This window comes from Mus caroli, unplaced genomic scaffold, assembly GCF_978045245.1.
Source record: "Mus caroli unplaced genomic scaffold, Mus_caroli_1 scaffold_11, whole genome shotgun sequence".
Taxonomy (NCBI): Eukaryota; Metazoa; Chordata; class Mammalia; order Rodentia; family Muridae; genus Mus; species Mus caroli.
Genome location: NW_028227266.1, coordinates 3,727,690 through 3,745,448, shown reverse-complemented (window position 1 = coordinate 3,745,448; position 17,759 = coordinate 3,727,690). Strand labels below are relative to the sequence as shown.

At 39.1% G+C, this 17,759-nt stretch overlaps 1 protein-coding gene across 3 annotated transcripts in view; it reads left to right on the top strand.

The window, feature by feature from the left end:
• The window catches only part of Dync2h1 (dynein cytoplasmic 2 heavy chain 1), a 265,134-nt gene that overhangs the window by 195,984 nt on the left and 51,391 nt on the right, over positions 1–17,759 (top strand). For all 3 annotated transcript variants that reach the window (XM_085844392.1, XM_085844391.1, XM_085844390.1), the window contains one exon: positions 5,558–5,674. In XM_085844392.1, the coding sequence (XP_085700518.1) occupies positions 5,558–5,674 (117 nt within the window). The remainder of the gene's footprint in view (positions 1–5,557; positions 5,675–17,759) is intronic.

Here is a 17,759-nt window from a genome sequence, read left to right as displayed (position 1 = left end):
CACCTGTTGAATCCTTGATCATAGTCTTACAGGTTTTACATGGGTTTCCTATGAGATGTGTGCTTCTTGCAGTAAATCAATTGCATTCATCAGGTGTGGTCAGCACAACTCATCCAGCTTGCCAACAGTTATTAGAATAGTCTAATAAACATGTTTATGAGGTCCGAGTATGTATGAGGTATGGGTACATCTTGGGTGCACATGTGTCTGAGTAGATGAAAGCACACTTCAGGAACACATTGAGTCATTACTACCTTGCGGCTGCATAGTCATATCAGAAACACTGAGTGCACTGCTCAGACCTTGGCGTTTGCACTCCTCACCCCACTCGTAGCGGATCTGAGTTTGAGTACTTTGCATATTCTGAGTTCTAAGACTAAGAACTGAGTGGACAGAAGGACATTGTCACTGTGTTTACTTTGATAATATGGACAATGATTTTATATTTATTGGTTTTAAATACAAAGAGAAAATCCACTTAAATCAGATTTTTAAACTTTTTATAGATTATCATCTATTAAGAAATTAAAATGTCTTATCTTCAAATAGGAATTAAGGAAAGGTATAACTTAATCTCTTTCATGGATTTGACTTCGTGGTAATGAAAAGAAAGTAAAGAAAAGTCTTCTTCATTAAAGAACACATAATAAAAGCAGAGGGGCTGGTACACTAAGCAGTAATGAAGAGAACTGCGAGTGAAGGGCTCCCTCGTGGGTGGGGCAGCAGGGAGACTGACAGAAATACACGTTGCCAATTCTCTTAGCTGTGAGTCTTTGCACCAAAGGAGGAGCTCAGGCACCATGATCTCTCCAGTCAGCATTATGTACACTTTGCAAAAGTATTTGCTTAGAAATACAAATGAACCTGAATTCTTCCACACCTTGCAACTAACTAACCGTAACTGGAAACATGTGAGCAAGTGAACACGCCAAGTGGTGCACCAGGATCCTCACCAGGACATCTCACCTGATAGCTGAGGGGTTCTGTCAATGGGAGGATAGTGTGGAAGAAAGAGGAACAGTGAGACTAGACAGATGCTGAGGTAACCACAAAGCCATGTGACCCTTCTAGGGCTTCATGCTCCAACAGTCCAGTTTAATGGTGTTTGAAACAACCAATAAAGACATTTACGTATATGGTGGGCATTATATCACAGTAACTACTTTTTGCATTTGTTAGGAGGAATAGTGGCTGTGGGTTGATGCCCTGGGCTGGAGAGACTAGTAGGGATGGATAAGACAAATTCAGGAAGATGTGACTGATGCCTACCTTTATCATTGAAAGTTTCGATAGTGAAGCTAATCTTTAAATTTAAAAACATCTAAAGAATATCTTGTGTGCCTAGACCCTGTCACTCACTGATACACACACACACACACACATACACACACACACATACACACACACACACACACACACACACACACACAGAGTTCAACAGCTGCCTTCCTCTGTGAGAGTATTAGCTAAAGACATCATATGTCTTTGAAATTGGAGGCCATACATGACAGGCTCATCCTTAGTACGAATCAAACAATTTCTATGGGAAATTGGTGCTTTCTGAGGGGTGGGGGTAGAACAATGAAGAGACAGGATTATAAAAGCCAAGAGAAAACATTTGAGGGATGTGGAACAGTAGTTAGAAATTTTAACACATTAGAGCGTTCCGATTCCTGGATCCTTCCTGAGATCCAGAGTCAAAGCCTGTGGTGACAGAAGCAGCACATCTGTTGAGTACCTGCAGCAATACTGTGCCTGTGTGACAGATAGCACATGGGGGAATGAGGGAAAGACTGATCCCAGAGGTGTCGGTGTTAGGCACAGCATCATGGTGGGAGGAACTTAAGATAGAAGGTGTTGTAGCAATATAGAGCCATCAAAGATCTCATGAGCCTCTTCCGTCCTTCCTCATGGGCCATTCAGCAATGTTTCACCCACTGATGAAGCAACGGCCTCCCTCCCGCTCCTCTTCCTGCAGCTCAGTGAGTGCTCATGAGATGAGACCATCCTTTCAGTACATGAGTCTTTCTGAGGCTATATCAATACATAAACCTTTAACAGTGGTAACCAGAATAACAAATACTTTAAACTGGTACTATACCTATGTTGTAGCCATCCTAGACAGATATTCCAAAAACTGCCTGACCTTAGTGAGCACTTTTCTCACTTTCTATAGCTTGATTAGGGTTGTTTGGCATTTATTCCAGACATAATATTTATATTGTATAGTTTATGCACTTTGACCTATTTACACTTGAGACTGTCACCAGGCATGTCTAGACAGTGAACACATTTCTCTTGTCCATTTCCTTTACATGTTCTACTCCATCCCCCAACGCTGTGAAGCACTCACTTTCCTTTTCATTAATTTAAATTAGTTCACATTTTCTAGAATATTTTATAAAAATGTAATAGAAACTATAGTGTTTTATTAGGTTTACTAAGAATAATTATGAAATTTGTCAGTGTTCTTACCTTTATCTGTAGTTGCTTCCTTTTAAGTGCTGAATAGTATTCCATTGTTTGGCCATGCCCCAGTTTCTTTATCAAGTCATGAAGAGAGTTTAGAATGTTTCTACTTTGGGGCTCCTAAAATTAACTGCCAAACAATTCCAACAAAGTAGATTTGGTGCATACTTATACACTATTTCACCTCACCACATAACCTAGCTGTGAAATGGGTGAATAAAACAATAGGCATATTTAGTTTCCTAATTAGCTGCCAAAGTGTTTTCAAATATGATTCTTTAAAAAAAAAGTCGAAGTATTAGGATGGCCAAGATATTATGTTTAAGTATGGAGTCTAAGTAATTATCTAGCAGTGTATTGGTCAGGGTTCCGTAAAGAAACAGAATTGGTGCATTGCATACAGATATATAAAGAGAGAGTGGCTTACAGGCTGTAGGTAGCTTTGACAATGGCTGTCTCCTGACAGAAAGGCAAGAACCTGGTTGTTATTCAGTTCATGAGGCTGGCTGATTCAGTTGCCCTTCAGTCTACACTGAAATCCTTAATCAGTAGGTTCTAACATCAGCCAAGATTTGTCTCAGCGACAGAACAGATGAACTTGCCAGCAAGAGCACAAAGAGCAAGCAGGCTAAGAGAAAAGTTTCCTTGTTCTGTGCCCCCTAAATAGGCTTTAAGCAGCAGATGTGGCCCAGATTAAGGCAAGTCTTCCCATCTCAAATGATCCAGTCACGAAAATCTCTCCGGCTGTGCCCATTTGCTGAGGTCTTAGCTTAAGTCCAAGTATAGTCAAGTTGACAACAAGATTAACCCTCATAGTAAACCCAAGATAGTAAAAGTGTAGAACCTGTCTTATTAGTATATTCATTAATTAAAAAGGTGTGGTCTCACTTGAGCAGGATGCCTGAGAAGCCCATTAGTTATCCGTAGAGAAGCAGAAGAACATGATGCCATCTCCTCATGCCCAGGAAGCATTTTGTATCGTTAAGTGGTTGACATCAGGTCTTACTTCCTTAGCATTAACCATAATGAAGCCCAAATGTTGGATATATATAGTGAGTAGTCAGCCTGTTATTTAGGTAATACAACCTAGGCTTGGAAACTGGCTTATTCACTAGCCTTAGTTTGAATTTAAGCATCTTTTGAGGAGAGGTTTAGTTTTTACTTTTGCTTGTGTTAAAATAATAAAAGCTGTACACCTTTTGACTTATTTTCTGGCTTTTAATACCACATTGACTTGAAAAATGATCATATAAATCCTTAACATAGCAGTTTGTTTCACTTTGGGTCTTGGATGAAATATTTCCAAAATAACCAATATTTTAATGTAGCCTTACATGTGACTCACATTTGAAGAGACATCGACATAATAAAAATTAACCTCCTCCATTTTTTATATTCTAACATTCAAACAACAAATCTCTAATTTACACAACAAATTTTTGTGTATATACTTTAGACTTTAACTGGATTGAAACATGTTTACTAAATATTTTATCTGAACTTTATAAAGAAAAAAAGTGTATTAGAGCTAGTAGATGACCTACTTTTACAGCCGTTCCTGTGTTCTTTAACAGAAATGTCTTTGTGTGTTTGAACGTCCTTGTTTATTGTTCTCTACTTATAAGAGAATCATTGCAGGATTTTTATATGTGTGTGTCATGACATCTTTCTAGAACAGAAAACATGACCATGGGGTGCAAGAATGCTAGCCAACATTTCTTTTATATAGTTTAAATAAAAATGTACTTTTTTTTTCTATTTTTTTTCTTTACATTCTTGTTTTCTGCTGTCTTTAATAAATTTAAAACACAAATAAGTGATTGTAAGTGTTACCAGAGTTAGAATACCATGTCTCCTGACTACCAGTTAGGGACATTTTGTAGTGAAGCGATGCTGACATATTAAGTGCTGTGTGGAGTTCAGCTTCAGCAAATGGAAACGGCTTGTGAGAAAAACAAAGGCAGCAGAGCTCCGACTCCACAGTTGCTTCCTGACTAGGAAACCAATCAAAAGCTCTAGGAGTTGAATCCAGCAGTGTGATCATGTATGTTTAGCAATTAAGTAGCACTGTCTTTCAGAAAGATTAATAGTCCTTATTTTAGTACAGCTTTAGTAAAGTAAGAGTATAGCTTAGTAAAGTACAAATGCTACCAAAAAGAAAAAAAAAAAAAAAGTAGCTTATATCTCTTAAAAACGTGAAGGTATTAGCAGGCTGCAGGTGTTGAAGTTTAAGATGCTGCCCTGTGAAACTTGCACCTAGGTTTCTTGAACTCACTTTGTTTATCTTAGATAAGCCAGATGATAACAGAGTTTTTCTGCTTGGTTGGAATATTACAAGGCAAAATTACTGACTAGCCCAGTCATTTTATAGTCACTACCATGCCCATGGTACAGTATTGGTCATGTTCTGGGTCATCTTTAGCAAATGTTAAGGAGACAAATGTTTCTAAAATAGGACCCAATAGACATGATTTCATTTAGCAAAGAAAATGCAAGTGATTGGTTTTGATGAGTACAGCAAAGGAGCTAATATTGAAGCTACAGCAGCAAAGGCTCCAGTAGGGAGGAATGTTTACCTAGCTTCACTTTCATTAATTGGCCAGTATGTATTTCTTTGGATCTTTGTGTGGATGGAATATTAAAATGAAAACTGAAAATTAAGCATTAAAAATCTATGTAAACTCCGTCACCAGCTTGTGCTGTGTCTTTAAATATACTGACAGCATTTTGAAAGGATAAGATTTAAATCAATCGAATTGAAAAGCATTGTAGAGTTTGAAATGGACAAGAAGAGAGACTAGGAAGATGTTAATAATGGCACAGTGTGCACTTCCTGCATAAAGAAGCAGCTTGTCTAACAACCATGGCTGTATTTAGTCTTAGAATGCTTTTCCTCGACTTTCTGTCTCTAGTCTTTTTAACTATTTGAATGAATCCAGTTGTTCAAACAAAATGTTAGAGATGCAAGGATCACACTCACGTATACATGCTTCTGTTGTTATAGACTCTGTGGCTCTGCACTGTGCTGTGTCCCTGGTGGAACTTAGTTACTGTACGTGACTCACTGTGACATGTTCTCTTCACTCAGGTTATCTCCCAGCTTAGGATCTTGGGAAGATCGGTCACAGCCGGTTGCAAATTTGACAGAGAAATCTGGTCTAATGAACTTTCTCCAGTTCTCAATCTTTGGAAAAAGCTGAACCAGGTTTGTTATGGGAGAATTGAAACATTTATACCTTTCCCTTTTGCTACCCTCGCTAGCTCCCTGGGGCTGTTCTGTTTTGCCCAACTCACAAAGATATCCATGGCCTGCTTATCCTGAGTTACACAGACATTTGGGTCACATTGCAACCCAAATCCAGGCCCTGCTTGTTCTGAGCAAAAAGATAGGCACAGCAAACATTGTTCCCAAGTCTCACAGTCAGGCACAAAGTTTGTTCTCCCAGCTTCTTGTCAGTTCACACCGGGGTAAGTCTTTATTCTTTGTTGTAACCAAATGTCCACAAATTTAACCGAATTTTCAATTAAAGACTTTAGCAAACCATTTTGTGATTTTATAACGTATATGAATGATATTAACCATGTATGTAAAAGTTTTACCTCATTACATTTAGTTTTCAAATCAAAAGGTCTTAATAAATTTTGAGCAAATGAAATAAGTAAAGCAAAAAGGTTCTACTAACAAAATAACTGAGATAGGAGACATAATAAGAAAAGCAGTTTCATTTAAGCACCTTTTTGCATAAGCTATGTACTTGTGGTATGTATGCATGTGTGTGCCTGGCGACACATGTGTTGACATTCTAAGTGTATGTGAGAGCCTGACATGGTTTTTTGGTGGTGTCTTCCATTTCTCTCCACCTTGAGGCAGTGTCTGTCACTGATCTTGAAGGTGATCCCTTTGGTTAGTCTAGGTAGCTCTGTACCTGGGACTCCTTGTCTGCTTCCCATGTGCTGGGATCATTACTAGGCTGCCATGCCCGCCCGCCCAGCTTTTACTTGGCACTGGGAGTCCAGCCCTGGGTCTCAGTGCACTGAGCCACACTCCCAACCTTGAAGGCGTCCCTTCTTCTCAGCTCTAATGATGTTTGCCATGTACTTTTAACTAGATTAGTATCATATATTATCATTGTTTATATAACAAAGCCATACTAGCCATGCAACATGAAGTATTGCTAAAAGAACAAAATGTAGGTATTCTCCCGCTGAAATTCAATATTTGTAGTCTTACAGTGGAGTAGGGGATACATTGTTGGCTTTAAATCCATCTATACTTCTAGATCGGCTCTGCCCATCCTAATTCATCTTCTTTTGCCTATTTTCTGTTTGGTGAAATAGAGGAAATCATAAACTGTCATAGCAGATAGACTAGTTAATTCTTGTGAAGCCTACACCATATTAGTACTTGATAAATACTACCTATTTCTAGTACAGATCTTAAAAACACTAGGATGACATTGTTCTTGGATGTCTGTGTTCTGGACCCATTGGTCATTCCTACTTATGAGTAGAAAATGTAGAAATAATAGCATTTTTTTAGTGTTTATTTTAAAGATGCAACTAACAAAGGAGCTTATTCTAAAAAGAGAAAGAAAATAGGTCTACAGAATGCATCCAGATTAGCGGGCTCAGTCATCTCTAATGACAGCTATGCTGCACATTGAGTTTTCAGTCCATAGGAATCAAATTAGTTTAGCAGAGTTGCTTCTGGGAATAATGATGACCATAACTTTCATTGAACAGCTAATAGGAGAGTTCTGGCTACACTCAAAAATGACTTTAGCAGAATTAATAGTAGATGCTTAGGCTAGGACTACTTAGGCATGTCAGGTTGAATATTTGAGAAGATTTATCTTAATTTTTTGAGAGCTTGATACACTGTATTTTGAGCATATTGCCCACCCATTGTTCTCTCCAGCCCTCTTCTATATCCAGGCAGCTTTGTGTCTTTTTTAAAATCCTGTCTAGTTTGCATGCACATATACTCTTGGGTGTGTGGACCATGTAGTGGAGAGTGATTTACCTACCAGAGGCCACACTCCACAGAAGTCTAACTGCTTCTTTTAGTGGCCCTTAGCTAACAATTGCTCCTGAGTTAGGGCAGGAATGTGTTAGTTATTTAATATTTAAATTGTTATCTCAGATAGGACATCATGTAGCCTAGGCTGGTCTCAAAATCACTATGATTCAAGAGTGGCCATGAACTCCTTGATCTTGCTGCTCCACTTTCTGTGCTCTAGGGTTACAGGCATAAGCCACCATGTCCAGTGTGTTCATGTTATATTGCTAGTACCAAGTCTCAAATTTATCATGTCCTATAATTCTTTCCCATTGCCTTCCAGAAACCATTACTATGATTTACATTTTATTCTTCCTGTTACAAGTCACTCCACAAAGTTCTAGATTTGTTTCTACTATATACCTGTTTTTCAAGCTATCCTTAATAAATTAATTTCCTGGAAGAAAACCCATAAGTGGCTGCATAGCCTCTTCCAGAGTAGAGCAAATCTCAATATTAGATGAGTATATCATGGTAGGTCTGCCTCTGGAACTTTGTAAATACTCTTTCTTCTCAGTCCCTTAACTTGGTGTCAACCCTGTAGAAGCTCAGGAAAGCCCTATTTTGCCCCAGTGCTATTTGGCTTGCTGCTAATTTCCATTTTCATGTGTCAGTCCTTTTAGGTTATAATGTAGCTATTTTTTTGAAAACTATCTTTAGCTAATGTTTTTATTGAAGATAGATAATTTTGCTTCTGAACGCAGCGGAGGCCGGTAGGGGATCCAGAGTACTCTCCACGCTGCAGGACCTTGGGATCACCACCTGATCACGGGTGAGTGGATCTCAACATCAGCTCCAAAGAATCACAGAGGGTCTTGTGCCAACGGGAACAGGGACAAAGGAACCCTGCCCGACCAGAGGCTGGGATCCATTCCGGTCGGGGTCACCCTTGCCATCTTCCTTCTGAACAACATGGAGACCACCAGGGGCCCTTGAGTACTCTCCACTCCGCAGGACCTCGGGATCACCTCAGGATCACAGGTTGGAGCCATCCCAGCCATCTTGTGCATGAACACAGCCAAGGGCATCTGGGGCCCCAGAGGACTCTCCATGCCGCACGACCCCTAGCACACCCAGGACCTCATGATCACCTGAGAGTATGTGGGCTACAGAAGCAACAGCGTTTCTTGGACAGGGCCCTGTCAGGCCTTCATCCTCAGTCAGGAGGTGGAGCTGAGACCCAAGCCCCTGGGCACCTTCCTTGCAAGAGGAGAGTCGGCCTACAGGGAGGGCTTTGACCCCAGGATTCAGGAGGTAGATCAGAGCTCCAAACTTCTGGACACCTGCTCTGTAAGAGTAGAGCTTGCCTGCAGAGAGTGTTCTGACCACTGGAACTCAGGTGAGAGTTGGATTCCCAGGAGTGCTGACAGGGGCTAACAGAATCACAGGAGGAACAAGCACCAACCAGAGACAGCTTGAACATTAACACCAGAGATTTCCAGATGGTGAAAGGCAAACGTAGGAATCTTATTAACAGAAACCAAGAACACTGGACATCATCAGAACCCAGTACACCCACCACAGCGAGTCCTAGATACCCCAACACACCCGAAAAGCAAGACTCGGATTTTAAAACATATGTCATGATGGTGGTAGAAGATTTTTAGAAGGGCATTAATAGCTCACTTAAAGAAATACAGGAGAACACTGCTAAACAGGTAGAAGTCCTTAAAGAACGACAGACAAACACTGCTGAACAGGTAGAAGAAACACAAAAATCCCTTAAAGAATTACAGGAAAACACAACCTAACAGGATGGGATTGAACAAAACCATCCAAGATCTAAAAATGGAAGTAGAAACAATGAAGAAAACCCAAAGGAGACAACTCTGGAGATAGAAACCCTAGGAAAGAAATCAGGAACCATAGATGTGAGCATCAGCAACAGAATACAAGAGATGGAAGAGAGAATCTCAGGTGTAGAAGATTCCATAGGGAACATGGACACAGCAATCAAAGAAAATTCAAAATGCAAAAAGGTCCTAACTCAAAACATCCAGGAAATCCAGGACACAATGAGAAAACCAAACCTACGGATAATATGAGTAGATGAGAATAAAGATTTTCAACTTAAAGGGCCAGCAAATATCTTCAACAAAATTATAGAAGAAAACTTCCATAACCTAAAGAAGGAGATGCCCAAGAACATACAAGAAGACTACAAAACTCCAAATAGACTGGAACAGAAAAAAATTCCTCCTGACACATAATAATCAGAACAACAAATGCACTAAATAAAGACAGAATACGACAAGCAGTAAGGGAAAAAGGTAACATATAAAGGCAAGTAACGTATCAAGTAACATATAAAGACAGGCCTATTACAATTACTCCAGACTTCTCACCAGAGACTATAAAAGCCAGAAGATCCTGGACAGATGTTATACAGACACTAAGAGAACACAAATTCCAGCCCAGGCTACTATACCCAGCAAAACTCTCAATTACCATAGATGGAGAAAACAAAGTAGTTCATGACAAAACAAAATTCACACAATATCTTTCCAGGAATCCAGCCCTTCAAAGAATAATAAAGGAAAAACACCAACACAAAGATGGAAACTACATCCTAGAAAAAGCAAGAAAGTAATCCTTCAACAAAACTAAAAGAAGACAGCAAAAAGAACAGAATGCCAACTTTAACAACAAAAATGGCAGGAGGCAACAATTAGTTTTCTTTGATTTCTCTTAACATCAATGGACTCAATTCCCCAATAAAAAGACATAGACTAATAGACTGGCTAAACAAACAGGACTCAACATTTTGCTGCTTACAGGAAACCCACCTCAGGAACAAATACAGACACTACCTAAGAGTAAAAGTCTGGAAAACAATTTTCTAAGCAAATAGTCTGAAGAATCAAGCTGGAGTAGCCATTCTAATATCGAATAAAATTGACTTCCAACCCAAAGTTATCAAAAAAGACAAGGAGGGACACTTCATACTCACCAAAGGTAAAATCCTCCAAGATGAACCCTCAATTCTGAATATCTATGCTCCAAATACAAGGGCAGCCACATTCATTAAAGATACTTTAGTAAAGCCTAAAACACATATTGCACCTCACACAATAATAGTGGGAGGCTTCAACACCCCACTCTCACCAATGGACAGATCATGGAAGCAGAAACTAAACAGGGACACAGTGACGCTAACAGAGGTTATGAAACAAATGGATCTGACAGATATCTACAGAACATTTTATCCTAAAACAAAAGGATATACCTTCTTCTCAGCACCTCATGGTACCTCCTCCAAAATTGACCATTCAATCGGTCACAAAACAGGCCTTAACAGATACAAAAATAGTGCAATTACCCCATGCATCCTATCAGATCACCATGTAGTAAGGCTAATCTTTGGTAACAGCATAAATAATAGAAAGCCAACATTCACGTGGAAATTGAACAAGACTCTCCTCAATGATCCTTGGTCAATGAAGAAATAAAGAAATTAAAGACTTTTTAGTTTCATAAAAATGAAGCCACAACATACCCAAACTTATGGGACACAATGAAGACAGTCCTAAGAGGAAAACTCATAGCCCTGAGTTCATGCAAAAAGAAACTAGAGAGAGCATACACTAGCAGTCTGACAGCACACCTAGAAGCTCTAGAACGAAAGGAAGCAAATTCACCCAAGAGGAGTAGACGTCAGGAAATAATCAAACTTAGGGCTGAAATCAACCAAGTGGAAACAAAAAAGAACTATTCAAAGAATCAACCAAACCAAAAGCTGGTTCTTTGAGAAAAATCAAAAAGAAAGATAAACCCACATGAACAGTATACTAATTAACAAAATCAGAAGTGAAAAAGGAGACATAATAAAAAATCCTGAGGAAATCCAAAACATCATCAGATCCTACTACAAAAGGCTATACTCAACAAAACTGGAAAACCTGGATGAAATGGACAACTTCCTAGACAGATACCAGGTACCAAAGTTAAATCAGGATCAGATTAACAATCTTAACAGTCCCATTTCCCCTAAAGAAATAGAAGCAGTCATTAATAGTCTCCCAACCAAAAAAAGCCCAGAACCAGATGCGTTTAATACAGAGTTCTATCAGACCTTCAAAGAAGACCTAATTCCAATGCTCCTCAAGAGATTCCACAAAATAGAAACAGAAAGTACTCTACCCAATTCATTCTATGAAGCCACAATTACTCTGATACCTAAACCACACAAAGATCCAACAAAGAAAGAGAAATTCAGACCAATTTCCCTTATGAATATCGATGCAAAAATACTCAATAAAATCCTTGCAAACCAAATCAAAGATCACATCAAAACGATCATCCATCATGACCAAGTAGGCTTCATCCCAGGGATGCAGGGATGGTTTAATATACAGAAATCCATCAACGTAATCCACTATATAAACAAAGTCAAAGAAAAAAACCACATGATCATCTCCTTAGATGCTGTGAAAGCATTTGACACAATCCAACACCCATTTATGATAAAAGTCATGGAAAGATCAACAATTCAAGGCCCATACCTAAACATAATAAAAACAATATACAGCAAACAAGTAGCCAACATCAAAGTGAATGGAGAGAGGCTGGGAGCAATCCCACTAAAATCAGGGTCTAGACAAGGCTGCCCACTTTTCCCCTACCTATTCAATATAGTATTTGAAGTTCTAGCCAGAGCAATTTGACAACAAAAGGATATCAAGGGGATACAATTTGGAAAGGAAGAAGTCAAAATATCACTGTTTGCAGATGATATGATAGTATATATAAGTGACCCTAAAAATTCCACCAGAGAACTCCTAAACCTGATAAACAGCTTCAGTGCAGTAGCTGGATATAAAATTAACTCAAACAAATCAGTGGCCTTTCTCCACAAAGGATAAACAGGATGAGAAAGTAATTAGGGAAACAACACCCATCACAATAGTCACAAATAATATAAAATCCCTTGGCGTGACTCTAACTAAGGAAATGAAAGATCTGTATGATAAGAACTTCAATCCTCTGAAGAAAGAAATTAAAGATCTCAGGAAATGGAAAGATCTCCCAAGCTCATGGATTGGCAGGATTAATATAGTAAAAATGGCCAAGAAGTGGGAGTGGGTCGTAGGGGAGTGGGGGGGGAGGGTATGAGGGACTTTTGGGATAGCATTGAAAATGTAAATGAAGAAAATACCTAATTAAAAAAAAATGGCTATCCTGCCTAAAGCAATCTACACATTCAATGCAATTTCCATCAAAATTCCAACTCCATTCTTCACTGACTTAGAAAGGGCAATTTGCAAATTCATCTGGAATAACAAAAAAACCTAGTATAGCAAAAACTATTCTCAACAATAAAAGAACCTCAGGGGGAATCACCATGCCTGACCTCAAGCTGTACTACAGAGGAATTTTGATAAAAACTACATGGTACTGGTACAGCAAAAGATAGGTAGATCAATAGAATAGAATTGAAGGCCCAGAAATGAACCCACACACCTATGGTTACTTGATCTTTGACAAAAGAGCTAAAACCATCCAGTGGAGAAAAGACAGCATTTTCAACAAATGGTGCTGGCACGACTGGCGGTTAGCATGTAGCTTAACGCGAATTGATCCATTCTTATCTCCTTGTACATAGCTCAAGTCTACCTGGATCAAAGACCTCCACATAAAACCAGAGACACTGAAATTTATAGAGGAGAAAGTGGGGAAAAACCTGGAAGATATGGGCACAGGGGAAAAATTCCCAAACAGAACAGCAATGGCCTGTGCTGTAAGTTCAAGAATGGACAAATGGGACCTCATAAAATTGCAAAGCTTCTGTACGGCAAAAGATACTGTCAATAAGACAAAAAGGCCACCAACCGATTGGGAAAGAATTTTTACCAATCCTAAATTTGATAGGGGACTAATATCCAGTATATACAAAGAGCTCAAGAAGCTGAACTCCAGAAATTCAAATAACCCCATTAAAAATGGGGTACAGAGATAAACAAAGAATTCTCAACTTAGGAATACTGAAGGGCTGAGAAGCACGTGAAAAAATGTTCAACACCCTTAATCATCAGGGAAATGTAAATCAAAACAACCCTGAGATTCCACCTCACACCAGTCAGAATGGCTAGGATCAAAAATTCAGGTGACAGCAGATGCTGGTGAGGATGTGGAGAAAGAGGAACACTCCTCCATTGTTGGTGGGATTGCAAACTTGTACAACCACTCTGGAAACCAGTCTGGCGGTTCTTCAGAAAACTGGACATAGTACTACGGGAGGATCCCGCAATACCCCTCCTGGGCATATATCCAGAAGATGTTCAAACTGGTAATAAGGACACATGCTTCACTATGTTCATAGCAGCTCTATTTAATAGCCAGAAGCTGGAAAGAACCCAGATGTCCCTCAACAGAGGAATGGATACAAAAAATGTGGTTCATTTACACAATGGAGTACAACTCAGCTATTAAAAACAATGAATATATGAAATTCTTTTTTGATTTTTTTGGTTTTTTTTTTGTTTTGTTTTGTTTTTTGGTGTTTTTTCAAGACAGGGTTTCTCTGTATAGCTCTGGCTGTCCTGGAATTCACTTTGTACACCAGGATGGCCTCGAGCTCAGAAATTCACCTGCCTCTGCCTCCCAAGTGCTGGGATTAAAGGTTTGCGCCACCACTGTCTGGCTTAATTCATGAAATTCTTAGACAAATGGATGTGTCAGGAGGATATCATCCTGAGTGTGATAATTCAATTACAAAAGAAGTCACTTGATATACACTCACTGATAAGTGGATATTAGCCCAGAAAACTAGAATATGCAAGATACAATTTGCAAAACACAAGAAAATCAAGAAGAAAGACCAATGTGTGGATAATTCATTCCTCCCTAGTATAGGGAATAAAATACCCATGGAAAGAGTTACAGAGACAAAGTTTGGATCTAAGACGAAAGGATGGACCATCCAGAGACTGTTCTGCCCGGAGTTCCATCCCATAATTAGCCACCAAACACAGACCCTAGTGCATATGCCAGCAAGATTTTGCTGAAAGGACACTGATATAGCTGTCTCTTGTGAGGCTATGGCAGTGCCTGGCAAATACAGAAGTGGATGCTCACAATCATCTATAGGATGTAACACAGGGACTCCAATGGAGGAGCCAGAGAAAGTACTCAAGGAGCTGAAGGGGTCTGCAACGCTATAGGTGGAACAACAATATGAACTAATCATACCCCCAGAGCTCATGTCTCTGGCTGCATACGTAGCAGAAGATGGCCTAGTCGGCCATCATTGGAAAGAGAGGCCCCTTGATCTTGCAAACTTTATATGCCCCAGTACAGGGGAAAGCCAGGGCCAAGAAGTGCGAGTGAGTACATAGGGGAGTAGGGTGGGGGGAGAGGAGAGTATTGGGGACTTTTGGGATAGCAATTGAAATGTAAATGAAGAAAATATCTAATAAGAAAATTTAAGGGGGGAGGCTATGGGGGACTTTTGGCATAGCATTGGAAATGTAATTGAGGAAAATACATAATAAAAACTATTTTAAAAAATTTAAAAAGAAAATAAAACAGTTGATTTTTTTTGTCATATAATATATCCTGATTTCAGTTTCCCTTCCTTTACACCTCTCACTTCCTTCCCACCTCTCCTCCAATCCAAATTCAGTCCCTATTGCTCTCATTAGAAAACAAACAGGCCTCTATGGGATAGTGATTGATATGATATGATATGATATGATATATGAAGCAATATAATATGTAAAGCAAAAACTAACACATTGGAATTGGACGAAACAAACAAACAGAAGGCACAAGAAACAGAGACCTACTCTCTTTTTGGCACACTCAAGTAGTCTATAAAAATACTAAACTGGAAGCCATCACATATGTACAAAGCACCTGCTGCAGATCTGTGCAGGTCTTGCTGATGCTGCTTCAGTCTCTGTATTTCATTTAAGTTTGAGTCATGTTAATTTAGTGGGCCTTGTTTCCTTGGTGTCCTTCATCCCCTCTGGCTCTTATGCTTTTTCTGCCTCCTTTCCACAGGGTTCTCTGAGACCTGATGGAGGGATACAATGGAGACATCCCATCTATGGCTGAATGCTCCAAGGTTTCTCTCGGCATAATGTCTGGTTGTGGGTCTCTGTATTTGTTTCCATCTTCTGCAGTAGGAAGCTTCTCTAATAATGGCTGAGCAGGGCCATCAGACTAGTAAGTTGTATTAGTTAGAGTTTTACTGCTGTGAACAGATACCATGACCAAGGCAAGTTTTATAAAAACAACATTTAATTGGGGCTGGCTTACAAGTTCAGTCAGAAGTTCCATCCATTATCATCAAGGTGAGAGCATGGCAGTATCCCAGCAGGCATGGTGCAAGCAGAGCTGAGAGTTCTGCATCTTCATCCAAAGGCTGCTAGAGGAAGACTGACTTCCAGGCAAATAGGTTGAGGATCTTATGCCCACACCCACAGTGACACACCCATTCCAACCAGGTCACACCTATTCCAACAAGGCCACACCTCCAGATGGTGCCACTCCCTGGTTCAAGGATATACAAACCATCACATAAGTGTAGAGGAATGTCAGTTAGTTAGTTAGTTAGTTTGTTTGTTTGTTTGTTTGTTTGTTTGTTTGAATAAATCCTTTGATTTAACCCTAGGTAACTGGGCTACCTAATCTCGGGGATTTAATTACCCAAGTAATATCAGGTATGGGTTCCATTCTGTGGAGTGGACCTTAAATCAAATCAGATATTGGTTGGTTATTTCCACAAGTTTTGAATGATAACCAAGCTATAATCTGTAGAACCACAGACATTGGGTATAAATTGAATAGCAGGGATAGACAGATCTCCCTAGGAAAAGTAAGTAGAATAGATGCTTCTGGATAGAGTCAGGACTGGATTGCGAGGATCAATTGAGGGAGGGAGGGAAAACAAGGCAAGGAATACGGAGACAGACAGCTAAAAATCAAGGATCATTCGAAAGATAGTCCGGAAATCTAATATGGTACAAATATATGAGCTTGTGCCTACATAGAGCTTTCATCCTTATGTTCTAGTGTCTTTGGTCCTGGAAGGTCCTCTGCATGCTAACAAAGAAGAAATGGCAACACCAACCCAGCCACAAACTTTTTTATTTGCAAAGGTGTCCTCAACGTAAAATATGAAACTATATTTTAAACTAGGCAAGTTAAATATGCATCTTGAATCCATAGGAATTCTTTTGTTAAACAATGAATCATTATTTACATTCCACATTAGTATACACATCAATACATTTGTACACTAAGGAGTTATCCAAGTTCACATCTTATCTCATTAAGTAATTTTGGAATCACTTCAGAATTTTTACTAGCTTTTTCCTTCCTTGTCAGTATGGATGGAAGGTCTGCTGTATGATAGAGGCTGTACTAAGGGCTAGTGACTAAGAAAGACAATTGTTGGACATACAGTCAAGTTACTTTCATGTTCTTTATTCAAAATCAAATGACTGAATTACTCTGTTCAGAGGAAAGCCAAGATTGCTTTTGGATTTTTTTTTTTTGTTGTTGTTGATGATGTGTTAAGTAAAGAATTCTGGATGGTATCAGGGGGTGGTATTCTAGAGAGGAAGGCCAGTTTGCCATCTTTGTTATTAAGACCAGCTTGAAAGAGACTTAATATCACATACTGTAGTGGTTACATGTTATTGTTAGTTAAGATGATTAAAGGGACACAGAGATAATAAAGAGTGATTTGTGTTTTATAGAGGCCAAATTGATAATTGTAAACAAGAGATTCAATTAAGAAGCTAGTCAGAGCTTAAACTGAATTAAGTTATGTTGTGGGAACAATTTCCTTGGGACTTTGTCAAGGGTTCTGGGTATTTGAATGCAGAGTACACATCACCAGATACACAGATGTACAACTCAGCTTCACAGACGTATTAGGGGAAGCTAGTGAAGATCAGATTATAGGCTCAAACATGTTTTAAACATTATTTATCTTTCTTCACAGCTTTGTGAATTTTTAGATTGGCATGCATGTTAGTGACTATAACTTTTTAAAGTCAATTATATTAAGTATAGTTGTACATTTTAACACTACATTTCATTGATTGTTCGTCATGCATTATTCTGCCAGTTTTTGCAATGTCACATGCACAGCTTACCTTATTTTTATCATCTTTTCTAGTATTTCCATAAAGAAAATTGCTTATACTAAGCTTGTAAAACAGTGATTTTTTAAAAACAGAGCTGCTGACAAGCATAACCTCAGAGGCTCTGCTCTCACATG